General features: G+C 44.3%; 1 protein-coding gene across 4 annotated transcripts in view; it reads left to right on the forward strand.

Moving 5' to 3' along the window:
- Positions 1-23,826, forward strand: part of brsk2a (BR serine/threonine kinase 2a) — a 158,702-nt gene that overhangs the window by 112,545 nt on the left and 22,331 nt on the right. For all 4 annotated transcript variants that reach the window (XM_078282897.1, XM_078282898.1, XM_078282896.1 and 1 more), the window contains exons 4-8: positions 1,611-1,751; positions 13,712-13,828; positions 18,658-18,691; positions 18,862-18,930; positions 20,581-20,727. In XM_078282897.1, coding sequence (XP_078139023.1) covers positions 1,611-1,751; positions 13,712-13,828; positions 18,658-18,691; positions 18,862-18,930; positions 20,581-20,727 — 508 coding nt within the window. The remainder of the gene's footprint in view (positions 1-1,610; positions 1,752-13,711; positions 13,829-18,657; positions 18,692-18,861; positions 18,931-20,580; positions 20,728-23,826) is intronic.

Here is a 23,826-nt window from a genome sequence, read left to right on the forward strand (position 1 = left end):
TGCACTCTTGCATTGCTGGTGAAAATGTATTGACATTGACATGAAGGTTGTAACACCAAAGCCTCAAAATCTTTTCACTAGTAATGCAAGAACGCAGCGTGCAAGAGTTTATTTGAAAAACTGCAATACACATAATCAGACAATTTGCAATACTTGGTGTATTGGAAAACACTTTTTAAATGTTCTGGTTTTCAGTTTTCAGTGAGTTTTGTGTGTTTTCATGTGTGTTATTCTACTGTATGTGGTCTGGATGTTGTGAATGAAGTGAATGCCAAAGGTATTAGGTTTGCCATAGCCAGCTTTTAGGCTTCATGGCTTTGGGGTTGTTTAGTGACTACATGCTCTGTGGCCAAGTACAGGCTGTGACAAGATAGTCAATCGATACAAAGCTAAAAATGAGGAGCTGCATACACACACACACACAGGAGGGAGAGAGAGAAGAAAGAGAGAGAGAGTATTTCACGGCCTGTCCGAGTTTCAATTTGTCCCGGTGAAGATGGAGGGAGTTGTGGCCCAGGATATACGAGCGGGCCAGTCCAGAGCAGGGGCACGGCCCCGCTGGCTCTCGGCCCGCAGAGGCAGCGTCTGGCCTGGGTCAGGAGAGATTCATCTCCCCCCTGTCCCCTCGGAGCGCCGGAGCATGGCCACACAGTCAGGATGACAGACTGCCCTCCCACAACCCCAGCCACGCGGGCTGAAAGGCCACCTGAAGAGTGGCTGTAAAAAATGTGATGGCAGGGAAGGTAGTGTGTGCGTGTGTGTGTGTGTGTGTGTGCATGGATGTTTGGGGGAGGGTAAAAGAAGGGGACAGCAAAGTATTCCCGCTCCATTTCCACCACACAGACCAGAATCACAAGACAGGTATAAAGTATCTATACAGCAAAGAACTTTTTCCAATTCTCTCTTCTCCTCTTCTTCCTCCTCCTTTGTCTCTTTCGGTTGAATAACCCAGCGCTGAGACAAAGACTGTCACAGAAGCTTACATCGTCTGTAGCTTAGCAGAATTCACAAGCTCTTAAATCCCTTACGTCTAAGAGCTTTTAGCACAACTTTTCTATCCTTTTGTAGTGTAATGCAACTATATCATCCCACCAATGGCTCCCACAGGAGGTCAGAGGGTGTAGTACATCATCAGCACCCTTCACATGTAGCTGTAATACACTGTTGGCACGCTTCGCTCTCGTCCTGCGGGGATGACTAACAGACGACAGTATGGAAACATAAACACTCAACATGATATGGCTCTAGGGAGATCAGCTCATTGATCCCGGGCCTGTGTAAGAGCGCTGTGTATAAGGGCCGTGGGGAAACTCTCTTCTCCCCCCACTGCTCCAGTCCTATCAGCCTCTAAGGTCAGGTTGTCTGATTGTCTTTCTGTGTTCTCTTCTGGGTCCTTTGAAAAAGCTCAGTGGAGAACAGAGTCTCTGTTTTTCTCTCTGTGAGTGGGATGTTTCCTATCTGTGTGTGCATGAGACTTTCTTTCTAGGTCATTAACTTATTCTATCATTCTCCTTGTTTTATCTATCTTTCATACACCGATTCCCCCATCCCACCCCTCTCTCTCTCTGTCTCTCTCTCTCTCTCTCTCTCTCTCTCTCTCTCTCTCTCAGGTACCTTGTGCTAGAGCATGTGTCCGGTGGTGAGCTGTTTGACTACCTGGTGAAGAAGGGCAGGTTAACACCTAAAGAGGCCAGGAAATTCTTCAGACAGATCATCTCCGCCCTGGATTTCTGCCACAGTCATTCCATATGGTGAGTCCTATGATCGACGTACACAATAACATCACAAGTACAGGACTGGTTCTAGCTGTTAGTTCTGTGTCTGTGTCTCATTGGAAATGAACAGAAATCTTTAGATGCCCTTTAGATGCTTTTTCTGCCCCTTTCTTTGCTTTTGGTTTGTGTTAGAAAACAAACATATATTAGACACAAAGTAAAGGCCAAGCAGTGTCATAACTTAAGTCAACTATGACAGAATGAGGTGCTAGTAAGAGAATATTTATCTTTCAAACATACATTGGTAAAAGTACACTGAGTAAAGTAGAGTATGATGTAGTGCTAAATGAAAAGGTAATGCAGCATTAATCTCTGTTGTTTTTCCTTCAAAGACCCTAACTTACATCCATTTGATACTACTTACTATGATCTATGCTATGAATTTACACCATAAAGATTTTTGTCAACCACAAAAATGTGGGTAAACTCTGTTCTGCAAATAAAACAGTGGGAAAGTAAGTTTAGGTGTGTTTTTCCTCCACTACATCGCTGCACACAACAAAAAGTGAGGAATCAGTAAAGTTCTTCACACAAGTCATCTCCCTCCTGGACTTCAGTCATTCCATATAGTTTGTGTATGTACGCAATACACAATACATACAAAAAGATGAAACAATCCATAATATACAGTATAATGTGTCCTACAGTTTCTCCATTTAGGACCTTCAATCAATACAGTACTATAGACCCACAATGCAATGATCACAGAAAACTTCTGGAAGACCATATACACCATGCAATAGTATGCAATACTGTACAACACAATCTTCACATAATACTTAGGGGAGGCCATAAAAGCCATGTTCACCATCTGCAATCCATAAAACCCATAGAAAATGCAGCATACTTTATAAACCACCATACCCAAGGGGTATAACGAAAGTCAATTTGGTTGTCATACGGCAATGAACAAATAATGAGCTCTAAAATAATGAATTCTAAAGAGATACAGATTCCTTCCGATGTGAATCGACAATCTAAATTTCAATCAATTTATTCATAGCTTTGGATTGCTGTTTGGTTTTCAAACCATTGATTCAATGGAGATTACAGAACTGAGGAAACTTGATATTGCTTGTTATGCAGTGTGCAGTTTTCCTTCTCTTTCCTAAAATGCCCTCTTTCTTACTTCTATGGAGCTCAGAGAGTTGGTGGAAATACACAGAAGCTTCCCAGTCCTTTATCAGAATAACTTAGTGAATCAACCGTCAACCGGCTATATTTCTCAAAAGGAGCTAATGCATTGCTTCTACTCGACTACTGAGAACGGTTAAGCCTAAATATTAATGATGAATGCTGTGTTTGGGTTTTATAGCACAACATTTTTTAAGGCTTTTAAAGCACATTTACTGATGTGCCGATGCGGACAGAATCTGTAAAATTAACATTTTGCGGCAACTTCCAGTATAGATGACAACCATGGGAATTATCACAGGTTCAGTTCATGTCCAAAACCAGTACACATGTATCATTTTTTCGGGCTGAGCAGAAATGGATACATAAAGTGACATTGCATTACTCCACCAGACACAGCATCAATTCTCACACTATAATGCTGAAAAGAATTCTGATAAACTTGCCCATCACTAAACAGCAAATGTGTATATATATATATATATGTATATACATATATACATATATATATATATATATATATATATATATATATATATATATATATATATACTTATATATATATGTCACATTGAGATCGAGATCTCATTTGCAAGTGAGACCTGAGTACATGATAAAATAGGAAAATTTGAATGTACAGTTCAAGTACATCAAGTTGAAACAATAAAATAGGAATAAAACAAAGTGAAAACATAAACTATAAAAATACAATTTGAATATACAATAAATAAAATACTGTAAGTGGTCCTCATAAGTGGGATAGGAAAAGCATGATGATTTGCTGTTAATTCCCAGTACCTCCTCTTATCTTTGTTCCATTCAATGTTAAGTACTTGCATCCATTGAGATTTGGTTTCATGATGTTACTGATGTGACACAGTTATCATTGTGTTTATATCTTTTGGCCTCTGGGGGTTATTTAACTGTTTTGCAGCTCGTAGACCAGGGGCTCTCGCGTAACTACTTCAGAAGTCAAACATTTCAGCAGGCGCTGATTAGGAGCATTCGTTTGTGCGTGTGTATTTTGTGTTTGTGTGTGTGTTTGTGTTGTGTGTGTATCCATTTGTGCCCCTCACAGAAGAGTGGGAAAGTTTATTTCTAGAGTGTATGCCTCAGGCTCTGTGTTTTCTCCTCCATACTGGCATAGCGGAGCACAAGAATGGCAGAGTAGCATGAAACAGAATCCATCTGCTCCTTGCTCCACACCCCGCTAACGTATTCACAGCCGGGGGCTCCCAATTACAACCATATCAAGATATCAAGATTAAGTCCCAGCACAGCCTTGGCCAGGCCAGGTGCCTGTTCTCACCAGGCTCAGCTCTATAGCTACAGCCAGCCAAGTCAACTCATGGAGAAGATTTATGCGATTGAGTCTGAACTTTTGTGCCAAGGCTATTGTGGCTGAATGCGCTGGAGAAAGAAACTTTTCTCCTCTTCCTTGCATGGTCAAGTATCCTCCAAAGTTTTCTGGAGGCTGAATCGCTGCCTGCTGGTGATGAAGGGGAAAACAGGCCAGTGGCAAACATCGATGGTATAATATTCGCCAGAACCTGGTGCGGGAACTCGAGGCCTGAGAGATAGATTTGCATAATGTGTCATGGGCAGAGAGGATAAAACTGTTTAGTCACGGAATGATTAGGTGCAGTCGAATTTATGTGATTTGATATGCTTTGTATTCTTGTACAGTACAGTTTGCGAAAGGCCATTACATTTTGGCTGTTGCTATTTTATATTAAAGCCATTGTGGGTGCAGTTATGCATGGCAAGAGTTACATGCTATTGTCAAAATGATTTTGCATTTTATTGGTTAGCTTGAGTTGGTGCACATTTTATTGTTTGAACCACCTAACATGAAGTTGACGATGGATTCCGTCTTGAATTCCCAGAGAGAATTGAAGAAACAGAAGATAACTCTTGTAACACTGCTAATGGAACAAAATTGTCCCACCTAAGGGAGTGAAAGTTAGCAAGCTTTTATCAGTCTCTGTAAATAACTGACTGTGAGGAGAACAGATTAGGCCAATTAGTAGAAAGCATCTGGGACTGACATTAAGCGTATACAGACATACATAGAGTATCGCAGCTCTTTTGTTCTGTGATTCGCAAGCAGATTTATCTCTTTCTCTGTCTGACTCTTTCGCTTTGTCGCTTTCCAGCTCCCTCTCTCCCTCTCTCTCTGTCTCTCGCGCACACACACACACACACAAATCCCCCCACAAACGCTCCTGGAAAAGGATGCCTGGTAAATTTATCATGAGGAGGATTATTTGGGAGTGTTGCTGCACCGACTCTTGCCCTCCTCCCAACCTCAATTAGGGGCAAACAGACAGACAGACGCAGCCCTTCTCACCTCCCTTCCATTCCCACTAATGAGAACGCGGCATCCCCTCAATAAAAAAAACATTCCTCCAATCATCTCTCCCATCTCTGCTTGTCTGCACCGGGGAGTCACATGGGCTGTTAGAAGTGCTCCCTTTTCTCTGTGACTCACCATGCAGAGGGGGGTGAACACATGCTCCCCACCCGTCCTTTTTCGACGCACCTCCCGCTTCACTCCCTCTTAGCGCCTCATGCTTCCGTCCTCCGCCCACGCCCCATCCCCAAATATCTCCGCTGAGCCAGATGGATGTAAGCTTGGATATGAATGAAAGAAAGAACAGGGAAATGGATGTGTTTATGACTCAGTGTTTCCTCTGCCCTGATTCGGAGCGCGCTCTCTGTTTTAGGAGTTTTCTTTTTTAGAGAGGGGGAGGAAGCGAGGCCCAGGAGGATAGCTGACGAGGGAGATGAGGAAAAGATAGGTGAGGGAAGGATAAGAAGGGAACAGAAAGGAAAGGAAAAGTCAATAAAGAAAATATATAATGAAAGTTGAAGCGGTAAGTGAAAAATCTCAAATCTATGTTTATATAGATCCAATGTCAAGCTCGCTTCCTATTCCCCTCTCTCTCGCTCTTTCACTTCCAGTACATGTCAGCAGTACATTGTGTTTGGATATTATGTGAAGGCCTCCAATGTGAGATCTACAAACCTATGACATGCAACAAAATACACCTTTTACACAGTCTACACACTTTCTCCCCAATAAGTCAATGTGGCAGTCTGCCATACTTGCAAGCACCCAGCAGAGACACAGATTGATGGAGAAGAACAAAGTGGTAGAGTCTTCTCCCTGAACACTTAACAAGCCGCTTGTCTGCTTCTTGCCCCGCTTTTGACCCCCGGAGACCAAACCTGTGAACCGACCATGGTGGAGGAATCAGGACTCTGTCCCTGCTGACACAATTTGTTAACTTCCCTTTGTATACTCAAGACGTGTCCCAGTGAAACACAATGTCCCACCGCCTTCTCACTTAATCTACTCATATGTCCAGTCATCCTACACACAGAAAAATAAAGGTGTGAGCTGGAACTGAAAACGGTTCTTCAGAGTGATGCCATGGTCCCACAAAGAACCTTTCAAGAACATTTTAATATCCCACAGACCCATATGTTCTCTGGGATATTAAAAGGTTCTTAATTCTTAGTTATTAGATGGAGGGTGATGGCATAAATGTGGAAAATAACCAACCCCTCCATAGTATATATTGTACAATTGCAAATGAGGCTATACAAGGGCAGATAAACAAAAACACAACGCAGGTGTCTAAGCAAAGGAGTGTAGAAATGTTTTTTTTTAAAGAATCTTTCTGGTCTGAAAGGTTCTTTGTGGAGCCAGAAATGGTTCTTCTATGGCATCACTCCGAAGAACCATTTCCGGCACATTTATTTTTCTGTGTGCTATTACCTAATCGAATTATGGAACCAATCATGAACAGGAGATGAGAGGGTCAAACTGATAGAATAGAAAGGGGAAGATAATTTGCACATATGGCACATAAACATACCATTTCTAAACATCGTATGCTGTGACCGCCTGTGATAAGCCCGGTACACGATCTTTCTGTACTCATGTGAGGAATAAAGATGTCTTGTATTGATTGGTCCAGTGTCTCTGAGGCCACAGTGAGGCTTCCCAGGGGTCAGCCTGCGGTCAGAGGAACGAGGGATGACACCAAACACACCTCTGTGTCGCTCCCTGCTCATTTTGTCCGCCCTCTCTCATTACCCCTCTCTATCATACACATGCGGAGGGATGCTTCAGCTATCATGAGCATGAGCATACATACTTACGAACACACTGTAGTAGCGCACCCTTCGTCTGCCTGTTTAGTAATGACTGTGGTCTGGATAAAGGGAAAACACCATCATCTTTTCCCCTTGTAACCCAGTTAACAACCCAGTTTGTGTGTGTGCGTGTGTGTGTTTGTGTGTTTGATACATAGGGACTACGTGTGGGTGTGAGATAAAGACTATCCGTCACACAGAATGACTCCCAGCATCCCGCCCAGTGAAGTAGAGATTGCTAGTGCGCGTCACACACACACATCCTCATTCACCCCTCCCTGACGGTGATGTGCACATTATTACCACCACCTACATGTACACACACGCACACACACCTGGTCCAGAAGTCACATTAAACCCACGCAAAAAAAGCATCAACGCGCACATCATCTGAATCCACCGTTCTCTCTCACTCTGTCTGTCTCTCCCACACTCCCTCTGTCATTAGCTCGCTTTATTCCTCTCTCTCTCTCTCCTCTCGGGGCGTAGAGAGCCACACACCTCTCTGTCTTTGCCATTACTTGCTTATAGTTCCGCAGAGGGCAATAAAGCAAGCCACAACTCCTCATTTGATCAACATTTAACTCTCTCCCTGTCATCTGTCTCCCTCTCTCTCTTTCCTTGTTTCTCTCTCGCTTCTATCTCTCTGTCATCTTTTTCATTGGATGATTCACCTCTGTCACTACGCATACATACCTGCAGTATACGCGTCAACCTTCCAGCCTGTCTGTCGTGCTCCATCTCCCTGAACCCCTCCACCCCTGTGCCCTTGTGGCTGTAGTGTTGCTGTATTTGTTGACATTAGTAGGAGAGTCTCCCCAGCTGACAGTCTGTCTGTCTGCCCGCCTGCAGAAAGCCTGTGTTTATAGCCTATCATCATTACGGCTGATGGCCGCTAACAACACAGAATGGGAAATTGTTATTTTTATTTTGATTTTTTTCTCCCCGTGTCTCATTTTTCTCCCATTTCCTTCTCCTGCAGTGCCAGTTAAAGCGTTGAGGTGTAACAGTGGGGGGAGAGGGTGAGTGATGTGGAGAGGAGGTGGGGTGAGAGTGGAGAATGGTGGAATGAAGGAGGAGGAGAATAGCAATGGGTGAAATGGGTATGGAAAATGGAGGATGGGGAGGGGGAATGAAGGTACTAGGTTGGTTTATGGCGGTTGGTTAATGGGCTGCTAAGTAAAAGGTGGGATGGCTGGCTGATGAAGACTGTGATATACAGTTGGTTTCACTACTGTTGACAAAATGCACTTACTGTTAGTCGATTTAGACAAAAGCGTCTGCTAAATGATGTAATGTAATGTAATGAATGTGGGAAGTGAAAAATGGGCAAATGAGAGGTGAAATGAGGACGGCAGTAAAGAAGAGAAACAATTCATAGGTTGTTGTTAAGATAATATGCTAACTGGGAGATTTCACCATTATGTGGAGAATAAAGTTGAAAGAAAGTAATGATAAAGAATACTAACCTTTTTCATTTTACACAAGGCATAGGTGACTACTTTAAGAGGAATTATGCACAATCATGGTTCTCTATATTAGATGTCTGATTGTTGCCATGGGTTTTTAATATCTATGCCGCTCCTTCATTGTGTTGCTCCTCTGACAGCTTGTCTGTTTATCCTGCCTTATTGTGGAAGGTCTGCAGCTCATTCCTTTCCTCCCCAGTCAAACTCCTCTGGATTGAGAGGAGACGCTGGGATGCACACATGGAGTTTGGCGCCAGATGTAGCTATCATAGTACTCCCACCTTTTAGTCGCTGCACTACATGCAACAACACATTACTTACCTGATGTTGCTCAAAACCCCAGAGGAATAGAAGGGAACGTCCCAGATGGCAGAAGGAATGCTCTCGCAATCAGCCATTCGAGAGGCAAAGCTTGTGTGAAAAGAATAGCTGTGCGGTAGCCCTTCCTCCAGTACTAATACAGGATAAATGCAAGATACATGATAGGAGACTTCTGACATGAGCAGATCACCAATGTAAATACGCAAAAAGTTGCTGTCCCAGTGAACGTTTCAAGATCATGAAAAGGATGTGAGATCAAACGAGAGCAACTATGTTGGCTGTGAGAAATTGGCTTCAACTTTGGCCCTTAATTGGTTCAGGAAATCTTCAAAAACAATCTTGTGATTCCTCCATGATGGTGCTGCTGTAGCTGTCAGTGTAGCTGACAGTTAGGACAGTGTAATACGTATAGGCCAGTGCAGGCAATCAATCCTTTCCATGTCATAGCTAATTGATGTCAATTAGAGAGTTGCTCCTGCTAAAAAGGGAATCTAGAAACCTTTAATGTGCTTCACTACTTCACTCAATGCTTCACTGTGGCCATATTTAAGTAGTTACATAACCCCCACTCCTCACCTGTACCTCGAACAAATGATGTGTCTTAAATGTTGTACACTGGATTTTGAACTTACTTTGAAGAAGATAAAAAAGACAAACTCAACAGAATAATAGAGTAGCAAAATGCTAAACACATACACCGATGCCTTGCTTTAAGCAAAAAAGCAGAAACACACCAATCCCATTAGGCAGCAAAAAAGAAAACTTTATCTTTCTCATCCCTCATTGCTCTTAATACACAATTAACCCCATTGGCTAATGAATGTAAGTGCCTACACATCCAAGTGAGCAGTCAGAACGTTGTCCTCTTTTGCTAATGCAATGGAATATTAGCCTGAAGCATTTTTAGTGAATATGCTTGGTCCCTCTCTAATTGGGTCAACGGAAGCCTAAAAAAGTTTGAGAGAAAAAAGGGAAGATAGAAAGAGGAGGATGACACAGAGGTGTGCTGGAGGCTAAATGGGTGCATTTCAACTCGCAATGATGTTGAAAACCCCACTCCAGATAACAATGATGGCACCAGGCTAGCTTTGGCACTTGAAATGAAAATGCAGAAACAGGTGTGCTATTTTCCAGGCATGTTAGTATGTCAGAAAGACACATTTCATGCATTAGTGGAAGTTTCAAGTGTTCAGAGCTGACTCCGATTTAGCTAATTGGTGCTGCATATCATAGCGCAATAACACATAGTCTTACCGAGGGAGGCAATATTATACATTGTGTATGTCAAAGTTGTCACCTTGGGAAAAGTGTAATTTATTTGAGCTGGAGAATTTGGTTATAAAGTGCTCATCACCATAAACATGTCTGGGATATTATGGGAGTGTGAGCCCCAAGAGGAAAGACCCATTACAACCTTGAGTAAAACAGAACATATCAGCACGGAAGGTGCTAATGATCACAGGCAATTAAGAGCTTGGTGTTAGATTGCAGGAATCATGTCTAACAGCCCCACTGGGGTGTAAACCTTGCTCAGACAGCATGTAGACACACATGTGTGCCATGTAAATTACACTGAAGAGTACTCACTGTACTGTAAGGTTGCTTAGGTGTCCTCTGAGCTGTGAATACATGAGCATCACCTTTAAGATAATAGCTCAGTCCATTTCTGCCTGCACTGCAGAAGTAGGTTAAGAGAACTGTATATCTTAGTTGTTTATGTGAATGAGCTGCAAAGGGACAAAACCCTATGGAACAACAATAGTAAAGTGTGTGCTAACACACAGATGATAGCTGCCTATAGTCTCCCTTAAATAGTGACCTTGCCTTAGTATTTTTCTATTCTGTTCTTGTCAGCATGCCACTAACATTGGTATGGTTTAGTTTCCCACTGGAACTACTTGTGCTAAAAATGTATGCATTACTGGCATTTTTAGGGTGTTTTGGAAAAAGGCGTCCACCCAACTGACCTGCATTCACCTAAGCGGCGCACAACTCCCACATTTCTGGAGTCGATTTTGACTCTGATTCTAACTGTGGGAGTCGCTGGGATCAACTCCTACAGATTAAACCATAAGATGTCACATTTGAGACCGCTGTGTATGTGGCACCCAACAGGGAAAGCCATGGGAACTCTTTTGTGAGGGAATAGCCTAAAGCTGATTCATGCAAATTAGGAAATCTGAATAGCGTTACAAGAGCAATAATTTAGCACAAATTTACCTTAAATGCATGAATTGGTCTTTTCATGCGCCATTTCCTCCATACCATTAGTCCATACTCAGCTTAGTATCCTTGGCTGCATGTGTGCCTACATCTGCTCTCTTTCTAATTGCCTCTTGACCAATTAGCTATTTTATGCACACAGAACACAAAAAATAATTGGTTGAAAAAGCTTATTTGAAAGTCAACTCTGTTCAGTTTCAACTCCTAGTGTCACTGGCTGAGAGACAACTCCATCTCTAAGGTTTGTTGGAGTCGAGGAATCGACTCTTTTGGAGTCGACCCTCCATCACTAATTGACTGTAAGTTAGGTAGATTCTTCTATTATTCTATTCTTAGTATTTTTCTATTTATCTTGGTACTATTCTCTCGGATACCCTAAAAAAACTAGCTACACTCAAGCTCACTGCAACTGGTGAAGTTGTTTAACTGCATCCACCCCTGCGTGACATATGAGTGTAAGACAGAGATATCCCCATTGCAAGGCCCACTGTGTGAGCGAGATTACAGTAGCAAAGTGCAGCCTAATGTGTCAGAGAGGCAGTTTAATGTCCTATTATGGATACCAGGGTCCTGACAACCAATAAAGCACCCAGATGCAATTTGTCCCCTTGATGCTGTTGGTGGATAAATATGCCGCCCCCCTCTTTCCTTTATGTGTGAGTCTCCTGAGGTTTGGCTCTTTGTGTGTTTTACGTGTGATAGCACTGTGCTAACGCAACGTTTATGTCCTGTTTATGTCCTGTTTATGGCAGCGGTTTACACTTTTAGACCATGATTTAGTGTGTGTTTTTGCATCTGAGGTTGATGGTTTTAGAGTATTCAGATATTTATGATGCTGTTAAAGCTGTGGTTTTCTGATTAGAGATGATGTTTGATCAGGAGGATACCCCCCACCCCCCACCCCATGGTGTCGATGTTAAACAACGTTTGAACACTGTCTTTAACACCAGTCGCAGCCAATGCTCTCTGGCCCATTGCTTTTGTCACTGATGTCACACCAAATTATTTCATGTCCTCCAGGCCCTGTCTCCTGGTCTCTGTGTCTACAAAGTTTGGGGTTGACCTTTTGACGCATGTTTAAACTCCAGTCACAAGCGATTTGTAACGTTCAGATGTCTAAAACATTTAGTTGCCAGGAGATACATCCTGTTTTTAATCACCATTTAATCAGGCATGTTGACGAAGAACACGTTCCTATACAGCATTGGCCTCAGGAGTAGTTCCTTGGGGAAAGAGGCTCATTCACATACACACCTACCTGGCAGATGCCCAGTACAACCACAGTCTTACACTGGTGGCCCCTGAGCAGCTCCAACAAATATTAAATCGCCATGCTCAAGTGCACTTTGACAGTATTAGTTGAAAGACTAACTCTCAGGCTACTGACATTATTGCCAAATGATGGTTGCGTGAATGGATAAAAGTTTTAGCCTAGGGAGACCTGTTTTAGATGCTATCTGTGTTTTATTTCAATTATAGCAGGGATCACAGAGAGTGCCAGTGTGATAACAAACCAGCTGACAGCTAATCCCTCAGGACAGGAAACGAGTTGTACAGCAGCTGATGTCATCTAAGGTTAAACGTCCATTGTGATGAGCAACTCTTCAAAGGCAGACACATCAAGCTATTGTTCCCCTCCCATCTCCATCATTACTCTAAAAAAAAAGATGAAAGTCTTGTCCATGACATCCTGACAGTCCTGTTCCCTGGTTCTATAACTCTGCCTCTGATCACAAAAATCATTGTTAGAGATAGGTAGATAGATAGATTCATAGATAGATAGATAGATAGATAGTGTGTGTGTGTGTGTGTGTGTGTGTGTGTGTGTGTGTGTGTGTGTGTGTGTGTGATGTCTGCCATACACCCCTCGGCCTTGGTAGACATCACAAGAACAGCGCGGTGTGATGTAAGACACCCCTCGACCCGGGAAGAGATGTTAAACGCACAGTAAAGCACCACCGTCTGCCGGCTTTTGAACAGTCACTCATCAAAATTGAGATTTTAACCTCCGACACAGCAACAGCATACTTAATGCGAGGGAGATATTTCCTCTCGATGGTCCCTTTTGAGGAGAGAGACGGTGTCCGCTGGTTATTATCCCCCTCGCTGTGTTTAGTGGTAATGAATGGCAGCTAATGAACATCACCCCCGTGGCTGGCTCCCCTTGACGCCCTCTGCTCCGCCGGTTTGCTGGTGGCTGTCTGGGAGATGAGAGAGAGGGGAAGAGGGAGGGGAACAGAAGGAGAAAAGGACACAGCAGGGGGCTGTCACAGCTCGTACCGGCCCAGCGCTGAGGTGGGAGACCCGAGTCACAGCACGGACAGATCAAAGGGAAAGGTAGGGGAGAGGAGGGCGCGCGGTAACGGAGAACTACAGGTTGAGGCGCTGTGTGGCGAACAGTTGTGGCATTGAACGTGCACAGACTGTCTCTGCGGATGTGGATGCATGCATGTGTGCTTGCGTTTGTGTGTGTGTGTGTATGTGTGCGTGTTATCAACAGGTGTTTGATAGACCTTGCAGTCTGCCTCTCGCTTCTCCACAGTTTCACTAGTGCATGTAAAGAATGATGAAGATCCCTTTCATGTTCCATTAACTGTTTTATGTTTCTGTCTCTCCATTTTTCAGCCACAGGGATCTGAAGCCAGAGAACCTGTTGCTAGATGAGAAGAACAACATCAGGATAGCAGACTTTGGCATGGCCTCCCTTCAGGTTGGAGACAGTTTACTAGAAACCAGCTGTGGGTGAGTAATGCAAACATATTATAATTCATGCTCCATAATGCAGTGTCTAACTCACATGAACTAGAGTTGAAATTGTAATGATTCTAAGCGTGTCTCGAAGGTATTTTCTTTGGATAAAAAAAGATGTCATAGAAGGAGGGGACATGGAGTTGCCAGTGTGCCACAGAGGGAGGAATAGAAAGAGAGGAGAAGCGAGGGGAGAAGCAACGGGGAATGATGAGTGGGGCTATCTAGCCCCTCTGCTAGGTGCTTTGCTCTCAAAGTCTCCGTTATCAGGCGGTGTTGATCTCTGGAGGAGAGTCTGTCGGTGTTTCTCAGAGTGTGTGCTGTCTGGCCGTGAGCAGGGCCAGGGCCACGGCCACACGTTACTGCTCTCCATCTCCTCATATCGGACGCCGGGTTTTATGATCCCGCAGTCACGACCACGCCAGGCCCATCAATCCCGCAACGACCGCAATGAATTCGCTCGCAGGAAAAGTCACTTTCAAATTGTGTTCGGGACTGAGGACAGCACACGAAAGAGGACTGAAGCCCTCATATCAAGTGGTTTATTTAACCCTGAAATGTAGGGTTAGTGTACAGTGTCAATAAAAGAAGCAAGAAAGTTATTTATAATGGTTTACCCAGTGACAGCATGGATAAACAGACAGATTACAAAGCTGTGCAGAAAAGTGCTTTCTAGAGAATTTTCAGCCTGAGAAGTAAACAGAGGGGTCTGGGGCGGTTTCACCCGGCAGATTCCCGGTGACCTGGATGTCTTGGGGAGAATCTTTGCTCTGCGGTGACACATGACGCTGTGTGCAGGACCGGGAGATAGAGAAGCCCTCTGACATCTGTCCCCAGCTCAGACCTGATTCTGTCCAGATTATACCTCCAAATCAGCCGCAGCCGAAACACACGCGCTCACACGCACGCAATTCAGCGAACACACATGCGCACACAGCGCTGGCAAGGCTTAGTTCATCCCCGACCTCGAGGACCCTTTGTCCCCAGCTTTTTTGGTAGTCTCTCTCTCTGTCTGTCTCTCTCTTTTTCTCTTTCTGCATCTCCCTCCCTCCTGCACACACACACACACACACACACACACACACACACACAGGCATGCACTTGCAGCTATTGCATCACTGTATCCAAGAGTAGCCCAGCGCCCAAGCTCTTATGACTCATCCAGTGTACGTAGCTATCTGCAAGTAAAAATTTACACAACTGAGTCATTCTGCAGCTGCGATGACCGCACTGTAGTGGCTCCTGTTCCTAGAAACGCCACTTGTGTTGCCCGGAGAAGCCGGTTTCCTCAGTATCCTGTAGACCTAACTCTATCCATATTGGATTGCATTCCACTTCCTCCCTGAGCAATTCTGCCATCCGATCCAGGTGCACCGCATCTGCTTAGTCCCCTGCGTACATTTACAAAGGGCTAAAAGTACTTGCCGCAGGTGGGAACACAGAGCTTTCTTACAGAGACACAGACATATGCACACACACACACACACACACTCACACACACACCCTCCTAAGCACACTGTTTAGCACAGTAGCTCTGTTTTCGTTCCACTCTCAGCTCCCTCATAATATACACTATACTGTTTGTGTGTGTGTTTGTATGTGTCCGTCTCTGTATGCGTATCGTGTGTATGTGTAAGCAGCATTTATGTGTGTGTGTGTGTGTGTGTCTGCATACCTGCGCGCCTGATACATGTGAGTGTGCCATATACGTGTGGTTATTGATTATTCATGCTCTTCTGACTGTCCCATCTCTAAGTGTAGATATGACAGTTTTTAATTAAACACATTTATCTGGCCCCCTCTCGCCAGGCAGCAATCTGACACAAATGTATTCCATTTGCCACGGGTAATGGAGCTGAGTGAAGATGAGACTCCCCCCCCCCCCCCCCCCCAGGTGGAGTTGGGGCGGTCTGGGAGCCTGAGAGCACGTACAGTACATAAATACATTCAGACATACAGACAATATAGATGAGCAGGGGCACCGACGAGCACGCGCAAATATGCATGCACAAAATCACACACACACAAACAGCCTTTCTCTCTGTGTCTGTGTCTATATAAGCCAAGCTGTGTGCCCCACACTGTTTGCCGTTTGTTCAATTCTGTTGCACCGATTGACTAAAGGATATGATCTTGTATGCAGTGAGGAACTTCAGAAGTGTCTAAATTAAGTTGGCAAAGATGAACTCTCATAATCTCATGTAAACGTCTCAGTTTTCTCTCCGTATTATGTGCCCATAATGCACATACAGATGTCAAATATTATGTAGGCTGTAGGAAAGAGGTCTGCATACACAATGCCAGTTAGGTGATTTGATTTACATCCCTTTAACTCGTGATACTCTCCAAACATACTGTGTGATTTACAAGAGATATGGTAACCTAGGGATTCCAACTCATTCAAAAACAATATGACAGACCAGAAGCTTTCCAGCTTGTGGTCCATGGATCTCTCTGCCAGCTGTTCTCTCTCTGACATTGATATAAAAGCTCTTCAGTGTAGACAAAGGCAGCTTTTCATACATCTCTATCATTTCTGTTCCATCACTTCAGCACTGTCTGCAGCTTGACTGTGACCCTAGGTCCTTAACTAAATGCCTTTTCTATCTTATGCGATCACACAAACCACTCACAGCAGCATCTTTTTCCACTGTAGTGCTGTATGTTGCCCTCGAGATGTAGTAAAATGCCACTATTTCCTGCGGGTCCCGACTATCGATTTCATTTATGTGAATTTTGCACTCATTGTGTGATGAGTAGTGTAGGGTTGAGGGAGTAAATGAGCTTTAGCAAATAGCCAGGAAAGACTGATGTTATGACAACCCACGCGCGGGTGTTCCTCAAAAGACGGCGGTTTTTTACTCAGACGGAAGTGGCTTTTAATGCTTTTCCATTTATCTTTAGTATCCATGTTACTACACTCAGTACTCCTGGTGCGAGAATCCAGCAAGTCACTTTTATCATGATATCAATTTCGTGAAGCATGGGCTTTCACTTATGGCCAGGATTTCATTCTGGTGGGCCAAGATAGGATAAGATGAACTTTATCGTCACCTCCGATGAAATTGGGTCATTGTAGTAGCAAAGAATAGAGCTGTAAGTTGGAGAACAAAGAGTAAAAAGGTGCTAAAGGATAATGAAAATGTAATGAAGGATATAAATGAAAATGAAATTTAAAAATATCAAAGATGGAGCGTCTCTACGATGCTAATGAATGTTAGGTCCTGAAAACTGCTTTCACTGTGATTGACTGATTTACAGATACCCATATCTGCAATTTACAGATTTACAAATTCATAGTCCAGGGCAAAGAGCATATGTGTGGGATGTGCAAAATTATATTGTTGACTATAATTTGTTTTAAAGAGTCTGGGTCCCAAGGTGACAGAGTAAACTTTTTTATCAGGGTTGCAGGGTGAAAAGTCCATGTAAGATCACTATTCCAATAGAAGAAACAAGCTGTAGAAATATATCAGTCAGAGGGACAGACAGTGCAGAGGTATAAACATACAGATAATATGGCTGACTGATGTAATGGAGTGTCCTAATATTGACAAATTAGGATTCTTTTCAAACAGAAAACTGAATTGCTTTATTTGTAGTCTTTATTTACCTACACCCTACGTTTGCCACCTGAAGCCTCCGCAAATAATGAGTTCATATTCGCACCGGCTTCCACCGCGGTTCGCGTGTTGTGGCATTCATGCGGCATAACTGGTGCAAATCTCCAGCTTGTGTTTTTTTCTTCGCTCATCTGCATAATGCACTATGACACCTGCAATCAGGAAGGCCGTATTTGCATAGGCGCTCGTTTGAACTTCCCCGTTGACGTGGTGGCAGTGTTTGTTATCGCCCCGCGTTTTGACAGCCTGAGGAAGCCGAGCCGTCAGCGCTGGTATTCATGAGTACACAAGACAACAACCCAGCTAATGGGCGCCATGTTTACAGAGCTCAGATAGTCTCTCATTAGAACCAAATATCCTGCCATTAGATTAGACTGAGTGGAAGCAGGAGGTGGAAGACATGTCACCAGGCAAAGAGGTTTTGGGGGAGACGGGGGAGACGGGTGACTGCTTTGCTTTCTGTGTGCAGACAGCATCCACTTATACTTGTCCAACGTAACTAGAGCCCTGCCCGAAAGCATAGAAAGAAAGAAGCATCCCAAAATTATAAGGTGATATAATTTGTCTGATTTTAGATTGTCATAAGACGGGGGGAATTTGGCCAGCCGGCAATGTCAAAGCATTGGAAAGGCGCCATTGTGTTTGTCGAGAAGAACAAGCCGTTACAGAAGTGCTCTGCTCATCCATAGGTATTGGCTTATATGGAGCAGCTGTTGCGATGCGAGGTAGCTCCATAAATCTTCATACGATATTGATGTGTCAATCTAGCCATTGGGTTTACTGTCAGCCCATCCAGGTGCTGTAAAGATTAGTGGGTCTGTTCACTGTCTGCCGTGAGAGGATGCCCTTGAGTGAGCAAGCAGGAGGACGCCCAAATACCCTCAGGATGTCTAAACTCCCTAAGCACATCTTGATCTATGTTCACTGTAGACAGTTACTGTCTGCTTAAATTGTTCTTTTCACTCTCTCAATTCATTTTTATACAGTAGTGTCTGCCTGTTAAATGCTTGATGGAAGTATTAGTTTGCTCTGTTATGATTGTATAACCATGGCTTATTTTCCAGTAGAGCTATAGAAGGCAGAGATACTCACCTGTGCTCTCTGTCTCTCTCTCTCTCTCTCCCGCACTCTCTTTCTTTCCTACTCACTTTCCTTCTCACTTTCTTCCCCTCTCGTTTCCTCTCTCTGTCCCACCACTAGATCTCCGCACTACGCCTGTCCAGAGGTCATACGGGTGAGTGTCAAGACTTTTCACTGATTCATAATATTCATATCATTATTTCCACTATCTGCCTGCAATCACCCAACCATCCGTCACCTAATCTAACCTCTCCATCCTCTTTTAACCTGCCGTAACGCTCATCTCTCTCTCTCTCTCTCTCTCTCTCTCTCTCTGGTCCTTAGGGAGAGAAGTATGATGGGAGGAAAGCAGACGTCTGGAGCTGTGGGGTCATTCTCTTTGCTCTATTGGTGGTGAGTGTCAGCTCGTCGCTAACTAACCGATGGTGATTGGACTGACGTACAGTGTAAAACGCTCCAGAGAAATACTGCACAATACGATTTTTACCATACAGTATAATAGAACGGTGCAACAGTCACCTTCCCTTCAGTCTACAGTGTGTCTAGCAGCTATGGTGGTGTGGAGAGAGGGCAGGTACTGGGCTAGGTGGAAAAAGATGGAAAGCAAGAGGGTGCTGTGACGTGACAGCGAGTTTGCGCACCAACTGATGACTCCAGGTTGACCCGAGCTTAACGGGATGACAAGATGGCGGGAGCTTGAAGCTGACACGGCGCTCCAAACATAAACCGAAAGAGCTCAGGGAGTTAAATTCAGAATCCTAACACTTAGAACGTCTTACCACAAAATGTTGCAGAGACGCCCTCAAGCTTATATGCTTGCGCAATAGAAGATCAGAGAATAGAAGCATCTTTTTATTCATTATCCTGTATCCACACACACACACACACACCGCTGTATCCATAATCAGGTTTATTCTCCAGCTACATTATGTCTGTGGTTCCCCAGCCGTGCAGCCCTGAAGCCTTGTTTCATCAACAGCTGTACTGTAGTTCCTACACACTCCTGCTCCATGAATAATTCATACAGTCAGACTGAAAGAAGAGAGCCCAAAATAAATACCAACGCTGACATGGCGGCTTTTGGCCACAGGCCCTGTGTATTTGTCTTTGTTTTTGCCTCTTTCTCTCTCACTCTGTCTCTTTCTCTCTCTTTTTCAGTCTGTGTGTGTGCTTGCGTTGAGGACAGTCCCCTCCGTACTCCGCGTTGCGTAAACTTGATGTTGTTTACCACCGTCTCTATCGTGACCGTACTTTTCTCGCTCCGAATCAAAGTTCTTCGCAGTCTCGGTGTTTGACTGCAAATGAATACCGTGTCTCTCTCTCCCGTCGTGTTCCAGTAGTCCTTCCAGCCCCTCTGTCCTGCTGTCTAGCTGGGAGAGAACCATTTGTCTGATTGTGGGAGACACACGTACTCCCCAGCAGTTAGGCTGCACTCAGATCATCTGTTACACAAGCCTGCCCTCTTTATTTCCCCCCCCTCTACCTCTCTGCTTTTCTCTGCCTTTCTTTCCATCTCTCTCACCCCCCCTCTCTCTCTCTCTCTCTCTTTCTCTCGCCCTCCATCTTGTCTTCTGGTGGAGGCTGTCATTTATCAAACAGCCACATCTGTGAGGTGTCAGCTCGCTCTGATGAATGACTCTGATGAGAGAATGCTAAACGAAGGAGGTAGATGAGAAAGCCGGGTAATTATTAGAAAAGCCCTTTCTCTGCTTACCGCTGTTTATTATTTATTTAGCATCGCAGCTGAGGGCAGAGCGCTCTAATTGGAGAGTTGTAAAAGTTGAGAAAGCGAGCGCTGCTCTTCGTGTCGTGCAGGATTAAGACTCAAAACATTGCAGTTTTGTTTGTTCTTGTCGACCTTGTTATTCATTCGTGTTGTTTTTTTCTCATCTTCCCTCCATCGGGTGAAGTCTCTTATTTTCTGTTCTAATGCGCGTCTGATGCAAACTTTTTCCTCTCTCCCTTTTTTCTCCTCTTTTCTCCGTCTACATCTCTGTCATTCGCCCCTCGCAATTCCTCCCTCTCTGCCTCCCCTCTCCCCAGGGCGCCCTGCCGTTTGATGATGACAACCTGAGGAATCTTCTGGAGAAGGTGAAGTTGGGAGTGTTTCACATGCCCCACTTCATCCCCCCGGACTGCCAGAACCTCCTCCGTGGCATGATCGAAGTGGACGCCGCCAAACGACTAACGGTCAGTTCACTTGACCAATAAGCAGCTCGATGCCATGCTTGACAGTGATTTTATTAGGCACAATGTGAAGCAGAGTTTGTTTTTATCAGACATCAGTAACACACCATAATATTTCAAAAGAAAGAATGCAAAAATTCAATATATCTTTTAGTTTTACTCGGTAAGAATTCAATAACGATAATATATAGTTAAATGTTATTCTTACACCGAGCAAAATAGTTCTTGTGGTTGCTTAGCGACACATAAGCGCTGATGTGAGTGGTGATTTCCGGTTCATTTAATATTTAAATTAACTTTAATATGGTCCCATGTATGTGTTTAGTGGGTATTTTACAACAGCTTTGAATGTGACTCAGCCAATCAGAACTGAGGACCGCAGCTATCCCTTTTATAACGGCCTACATAATAACCTGCTGCCTGCACACATGTTAGCGCACAAATACTAAATCTAAGCATCATCAGCCTCTGCAGTACTTGAACCGTATGCACAGTCTACAGCGCATGAAGATGTACCCTTTGCACCTCATTATGCACACTCATACGTTCTCTGTAACTCAATAAGACCTGCATTATATCTGCAAGGAGAATTTCATATTCATGGTCTAGCACTAGTACTGTTTACTAATGATGTCGTAGTAGCAGCAAAACACATTTAGATGTTATTTGTTTGAGACAGCATACATGGGAGGAAAAAAACCTGCTACATCAGGTCTGGGTAAAGGAAATTCATTATTTTGCAGATAGGCAACAAGCTGGGAAAACTTGTAATGCCCCAAGGAGAGAGCATGATGCCAGAGATACACACTCAAACTAAAGTGGCTAATATCAACTCCGCGCTGCCAAGCCAAGCATTTTCTTTTTGTTTGTTTCCTCTTTCCTCCCCAGTGTTTCAAATGTGTTTGCCTCATCCCCAATTCTGTTTGAGTTCTCGCTCAAGTACAGGGTGTGAATTCAGGAGAGGACCGCTGTTTGTGTACTCTCCCTCTACGCTGTTTAGTGTACACATCACGACGCCAGTCCCTCTCTACACAGCAACTGATCACCTTGGCAAGGTGGCTGGAGGAGAGAGCGAGAACAGAGAGATATGGAAGGCAGAGAGTCAGGGAGATATGAGAGAGAGAGAGATGGACAGAGGGGAATGTAAATAATGAAAGTGGTCAGTGATCTCAAAGACTACTTCTCAGAAAGATGGTGCTGCCCTTTGTTCTTGTCCTGTATTTCACATTCAGACGACGCACAGAGATACAAACACTCTCACACACACACGCACACACACACACACACGCACCGTGTCCAGATATCTTTGTGTGTCCGGGCAGTAAACACAACTGTGTGTTCATGCATTTGCGTGTATGCAAATCTGGTCAAACACTGCCCTTGAGAGGATGCTAACGTATCATTTTCCCATTTGCTCCAGCTGTCTATCACAGTCCCAGCATGGAGTAGTACACCGAAACACCTCCGATACAGGGGAGGAGGAGGGGATAGACTAGAGTTTAACTAATAAAACAATGTGAGAGACGCAAGAAAAGGAGAACAGAGAGCTAGAAAGAAAGAGATGCTCATTTGGAGGAGCATGGAGAAGCTGAGGCCAACGCTGAGGTGCAGCCGGTCAGATAAGCAGGAGCGTTGAAACGTGAACTAGAAAGAAAGGCAGCGCGTCTTTAGTATGCTGTATGTAGCCTGTGTGATTTGTTTCTCTGTTCTCTCTGCCTGACGAGGACGGGTCACCCTGAAATCCCCTAGACATGTCCACCAGCCTCCAGCACTGTCCTAGACATAGGGTTACACACAGACGAAGCTGCTGGGAGAGAATATGCTACCTGCTCTCTCTCTCTCTCTCTCTCTCTCTCTCTCTCTCTCTCTCCCTCAGATTGTGAGGGCTCCTAAGAGACCTAAGGGGGTGTTTTGTAACCTCGTGGAATGTCAAATAGCCCTGTTAGGTTGAGTGTTCCCAGAGTTTAGCGGTAGCCATCCAATCAGAGACGAGACAAGAACAGCCAGGGGTCGCGATGACATCACCGGGGGTCATGTCAGACTATTGCCAGGGATTAATTTTTGCTAATAATGCTGGAGGCCAGAGTTTAGTTTGTTGAGCCAAGATCTTCATGGCCGATGATAGACAATTAGACACCCTAATTATTGCCTGTTTGGGTGAGTCTGTGCGCACTAACAACTATTGTCACCTTCACTTACAGTAATTAGATTTCACTACACACACACACACTTACACACACATACACAAAGCCAGGCCCCCTTAGAGTCTCTGTGTGAGGGTGGTGGGAGGGCACGTACCCAGGCTTAAGGGGCTTAGCCCAATAAAAGCCCTTCTCTTCATTTCCTGTGTGTAGTCGGGGCCCCGGAGGCTACTGGGCCAGCCACCTCAACACAGTCATCTCATCTTCACTATTCAAATGAACACAGAGAGACCCGGAAAGATCTGACTCCTCATGATCCCTGGCTAATGAAGAGGATTGGCTGGCTTATTATATTAAAGAGCAGTTCGTCATAGAGAGATAATACGCTCACGGGTATAGCACAGATAAATTACCAGGGCTGCTGGAATGAAAATAAAGGAAGTGTGTGTGTGTGTGTGTGTGTGTGTGTGATTTTTTTGTCAAATCAAATTTACCTCCTTCAGACAGTCAGTTTTGAAAAATGCTTTGAACCCGCCTTTTTCTCTCCCTCATTTCGACCCCGTGTGACCCTTTAAAAGGCTTCCATTTACCAAACTTTGTATTCAGATGAATGTCATCCCTCTACATCTATATCGTCTCCAACAACTCAACAACCGTTTTCACGTGGACCGGGGCTCTTTGCCAGATATCCCTGTGGCTGTTCACCCAGCAGTCGTCCTCACAGCAGGTCCCCACTGCTCTGTCCACCCTGAGGTGCTCTGATGGACAGCCATATGATTCAGAGACACACACACACACATACACAGAGACCCACGTGAACACAAGCTTGCATAAGCGGCCAGACAAACACACATACTGGGATGCACACAGGCACACGCACCCACACCTATCCAAGCCAATATTATAGCAGCACTCCTCTCGGTTGAGTGAGAGCAGCTGGCATTGGTACTGTCAGATTTAC

This window comes from Centroberyx gerrardi, chromosome 4, assembly GCF_048128805.1.
Source record: "Centroberyx gerrardi isolate f3 chromosome 4, fCenGer3.hap1.cur.20231027, whole genome shotgun sequence".
NCBI lineage: Eukaryota > Metazoa > Chordata > Actinopteri > Beryciformes > Berycidae > Centroberyx > Centroberyx gerrardi.